The sequence below is a fragment of the Mus caroli genome, unplaced genomic scaffold (assembly GCF_978045245.1).
Source record: "Mus caroli unplaced genomic scaffold, Mus_caroli_1 scaffold_10, whole genome shotgun sequence".
Lineage (NCBI taxonomy): Eukaryota > Metazoa > Chordata > Mammalia > Rodentia > Muridae > Mus > Mus caroli.
The window spans coordinates 57,980,022-57,984,565 of NW_028227265.1; the positions used below are offsets into that span (position 1 = coordinate 57,980,022).

General features: G+C 53.6%; 1 protein-coding gene across 2 annotated transcripts; it reads left to right on the forward strand.

Annotated features, from left to right (window-relative positions):
- Tmem221 (transmembrane protein 221) lies at nt 1-4,510 on the forward strand. Of its 2 annotated transcripts, XM_021171065.2 has the most exons (4): nt 1-395; nt 967-1,052; nt 2,888-3,118; nt 3,729-4,510. In XM_021171065.2, the coding sequence occupies exons 1-4, from the start codon at nt 76-78 to the stop codon at nt 3,782-3,784; spliced, it is 693 nt and encodes a 230-aa protein (XP_021026724.1). In that variant the 5' UTR covers nt 1-75; the 3' UTR covers nt 3,785-4,510. The 2 variants fall into 2 exon arrangements, with proteins under 2 accessions (XP_021026724.1, XP_021026723.1); XM_021171064.2 differs by lacking the exon at nt 3,729-4,510 and having other exon boundaries at nt 67-395; nt 2,888-3,357.
- The last annotated feature ends 34 nt before the right edge of the window (nt 4,511-4,544 follow it).

The following is a 4,544-nucleotide window of genomic DNA, read 5'->3' on the forward strand; positions in this document are numbered from 1 at the left end:
TCGAGTCCCGGTGGCGTCCATACCCCAGGACTTCCGAACGCCTACTGCCGCCTCCCTCCATCCAAGGCCCGCGCCATGGGCCGTTCCTACGGAGGCCGGGTACTGGCCGCGATGACCCTACTGGGCATCCCGGCCGCGGTGCTGGTCGCGCTGGCTGCGCAGCTGCTGTTCCAGCTCCAGGCAGGGCGCGCGGAGCTGCGGGGCGTACGCACCGACGGGCTGCACCCGGAGCTGGACCCCGATGCCGGGCTACCTGAAGCTGCAGCTGGGGCATTGCTGCCGCTGGCGACCGCGCTGGCCGCGCTGGCACAGGTCCTCGGGCTTAGCTGCTTGCTGCTCGCCGCGCTCTGTGGTCACCTGGGCGCCGAGTTGGCACGCGGGCCGGGGCCGGGCAGGTAGGATACCACCGCCTCTACCTACAGAGAGGGAAACTGAGACTCCGAGAGCACACCGGTTTCTCGGGGTGATACTAACAGGGCCTCAGCGCGCCCCCTCCTTCCTGCACTGGTGCTTCCCGTGTATGGGGGCGGGGGACACATGTCAGTCATCAGAGCTGCACCCCAACCTCGAGGCTTCCCTCTCTGAAGCGGGGTTCAGGAAGGGCGGGACTGACAGTTGTGGATACGCAGCAAGCCACAAGACTCTGAGCTCGGTGGTGCAGGTGTAGGGACTCTACTTGGAACCGTGGGGATGCGATGCGACGAGATGCTCTCGTTGAGTCAACCACACCCTTGTCCCAACTTTGACCCTCCACTGTGTAAGGAGATCTGGTGCTGGTTGGGAATGGGTAGATTCAAGCAAATGAGTGGTGGGTGCGTGGATAGATGGGGGTAGGGGTACATGCGGTGATGTTACAGCTGGATGACTGGCTAGGTAGGAAGGCAGGTGGAGGGCTGAGACTCTAGGCTTTGGTTTCTGGTGTCACTGGGTCACTGTCCCCCTTCCTGCCCCCCACCCCCACCCCAGGTCGGACTGGTTTCTGTATGACTGCCGCCTCCTCAGGCACTCAGCGCTTGGCCTGTTCTGCTGTGGGGTCTCCGTCTACTTAGCAGGTAGTGTGTGATGGGGGGGCAGGGGACCTGGGGCAGGGTGCACACAGATCTCTGGACCAGTAGCCTGAGTTCAGGCAGTTGCCCCAACACTTTCTCTTGGATATGTTTCTCTTTCTCTGTGCCTTAGTTTCCCCATAATTGAAGAGTTCGGTGAGTAGATCATTATATATACAAGAGTTGGTGCTTAGAGTGAACAGAGGATTCTCTGCTAATGCTCATTATGTGTCATTGTTACTATTTATCTTGTAGGCCCAACTGGCCTGGGAGTTGCCTTGTAGCCAAGGCTGACATTGAACGTCTGAGCTTGCTTTCACCTCCCAAGCCTTGGGAGGAGAGGTGTATGTGGTGTCTGTGTGTGCAGTGCCTACAGAGGTCAGAGACTACAGGTTCCTTGGAAACTGCAGCAGCAGACAGTTCAGAATCATGAGGTGCTGGGAACCGATCTCATGTCCTCTGCAAGAGCAGCCAGTGCATTTAACCTCTGAGAGCCACATCCCAGTCCCCAAGCCGTCTTGTTTTGATTTTTGCTTTTGGTTATTTGCTTTTTTAGACAGGGTCTCATGTATCCGAGACTGGTTTCAAACATTCTATGTGGTCAAGGATGACTCTGAGCTCCTGGTCCTCATGCCTCCACAGCAGGGCAATGCCAGACACCATGATGCCCAGTTTATTAGGCACTGAGGCTGGAACTCAGCCCCTGTGCATGCCAGGCAAGTGCTCTATCCACTGAGCCACAGCCCAGTCCCTGGGAGGGTGTGGCTTTGATTTCACCATATTGTGGATGGAACCTGGGATCTAGGACACAGACAAGTGCTGACCCACTGAGCTGTGCCTCAGACAGAGAGCCAGAGAGATGGCTCGGCAGTTAAGAATACTTTCTGTTTCTCCGAAGAACTGGAGTTCAGTTCCCAGCACCCATGTCAGGCTGCTCACAGCCACCTAAAGTCCAGGAGACCTGACACCTTCTGGTCTCCATGGGCACCTGCACTTACACACCTGCACATACCAACCTGTATGCACACACCTGCACACTCACCTGCACTTACATACATTCATATGTGCACACACACAAACACACACAGGGGTAAAAATAAATCTTTAGAATAAGAAGGCCCATCTTTAAGGCTGACTCACAGTTTCTAGGACCCACCCTTCTGGAGAATCTGTCCCCAAGGTGTCCCCTGACCTCTACATGTGCACTGCGCCATGTTGTGTACATACAGTGAACAAATACAGTAAAAATGCAAAAAAAAAAGTAAGAGTAAAATTCCATCTGTACCCTTCCCAGGCTGTGTGGTTTTGGAGTGTCCTCTATTCACAATGTGTATGGGTGTCTTGTCTGCATGTCTGTCTGCATCACACCTGGTGCCTGAGCTCAGAAAAGTCAGTAGGTCTTTTGGAACCGGGGTTACAGGTGCTCATGAACCACTATGCAGTGCTGGGAACCAAACCCACATCCTCTGAATTGCTGAGCCATGTGCCTAGTCATTTTTTTGGGGGGGAGGGGCTGGGTTTTTGTTTGCTTATTTTATTTTTGAGATGGGTTCTTACCATATAGCCCTGACTGTTCCAAAACTCACTCTTTAGACCAGGGTGGTCTCAAACTCACAGAGGTCTGCCTGCCCCTGCCTCCCTGTGCTGGGATTAAAGGTGTGGGGCACCATGCCTCGATGGTTTCCTTATTTGGAAATAGACATGTTGGTGATGAAGCTTGGATAGAAGCATCCATGTGTTCTGGTCCAGGGTTCTCTGCTGTTACTCTGTGTTTGAAGGGATCTCCTCCCAAAGCTGGGAAAGCAGACATTTGTGGAGTAAGTGAGCCATTCCTTCCTCAGCACTGGCCATCTATGCCCTGCTGCTGTTCGAGATCGAGGCTGGCGCAGCAGCTGCATCCATCCTGGGTTCAGGTGCCCTCATCCTGGTGGCGATAATGACGCACACCCTGTTCCGGGCTGTTCAGGCCACTCGTCGGGGTCTCCGGGAGCTGTCCCCACCATCCTTTGAAGATGAGCCGGCCCGGACTTCAGAAGACTCCAAATCTGGTTGCAGAGCTCAGCCCCAGCAGGGTACCCATTGTCAGATCTTCTATAACCCCTCCAGAGAGCCTGGGGACCCCTCTGGGTCCATGGCTACTTGTATCACATCCACAGTCTTGGAGAGAGCCAGTGAGAGCAGTCTGCCTGCCTCTCACCTGCCCCAGACGTCACTGCCTAGCATGGGCTCCTGGGATGGGGTCACTCATGAGATGCATAGCATGCTGGGCCACAGGCCATTGGATATGAGAAAGGATGCCACACTTGTATGAGCTAGGAACCAGGGCAAGATGACAAGAAGACACAGAGATAGGTCCAGCTCAGCTACTGTAGCAATGAGCCTTCCTCTGAGTTTATGGAATCCTTGGCCTACATCACAGTTACCCCATGATACAAAACAGCTTCCAGTGCTCTGTGCTATATCCTTGCTAAAGAGATAAGCAAAGGCCAGATATGGGAGATTTTCCTAGAGGCCTTTAAAATCTCAAGACATTTTGCCCACATCTTATTGGACAGACAGTGACAAATAACCAGACCTTGATATTCAGGAGGCTGAGAAATGGAACCCATGGGGTCTTTTATAGGTGTGGGGGAAAGGTCGGCGTGTGTTCTGACTCTCAGTGGTTCTCTATCCGTTCTACAGATGAGGAAACGGAGACCCCAGTAGGGGCTGTGCCTCACCAAGGGTCCCATTTCTGAGCATCAGAGTCTGGACTTGCACCCAGGTCTCGTGGCCCCACTCCCATGTTCCTGGAAGAAGGCTCAAGTCTTAGACTTCAACTCCCCGGCATTCCCTGGGGAGATGCGGACATTTGAACCTTGACTGTGGAGCTCAGAGCAGCCTAAGCCCAGGAGCTTTCAGGGATGTCTGGAGTTTGGCTGTGGATCCAAGGCTGAGTGTGTCTCCTTGCTGTGTCTGTTTCCTTATCTGTAACATGCAGACAGGAAAAGGGACACAGGAAATACACACAATAGGCCCTCAATTTACATTAGCCATGTATCCTACTTGTATTGTTGCTGTGACCAAGACACTTAGGAAGCAAAGACTAACTGGCTCCCAGCTGCAGGCTGAACTCCCCTCAACTGTGTGTCTTAGTCAATTATTTCTGTCACAGAGATAAAACACCCTGACCACAGTCACTTAAGGGAGCAAGGGCCTATTCGATCTTGCAGTTCAAGGGTGTGGATCATCATGGCAGCAAAGGAACAGGAGATGGCAGGTCATGTGACCTCTTCAGTCAAGAGCAGAGAGGGGGATGAAAGCTGCCTCAGATCCCTGCAGTCCATGGGCTGGTGCTGCCACCTTTAGGGTAGGCTGTCCCACCTCACTGAAGCCAGCCTGGAAACTGCACCCTAACATGCCCAGAGGTGATCTCTAAAGTGAGTCTAGATCTGCTTGGGTTGACGATCAGTGTTAACCTGCTGTCGCTGGCACACATGTAGAAGCAGGAGTCTACCT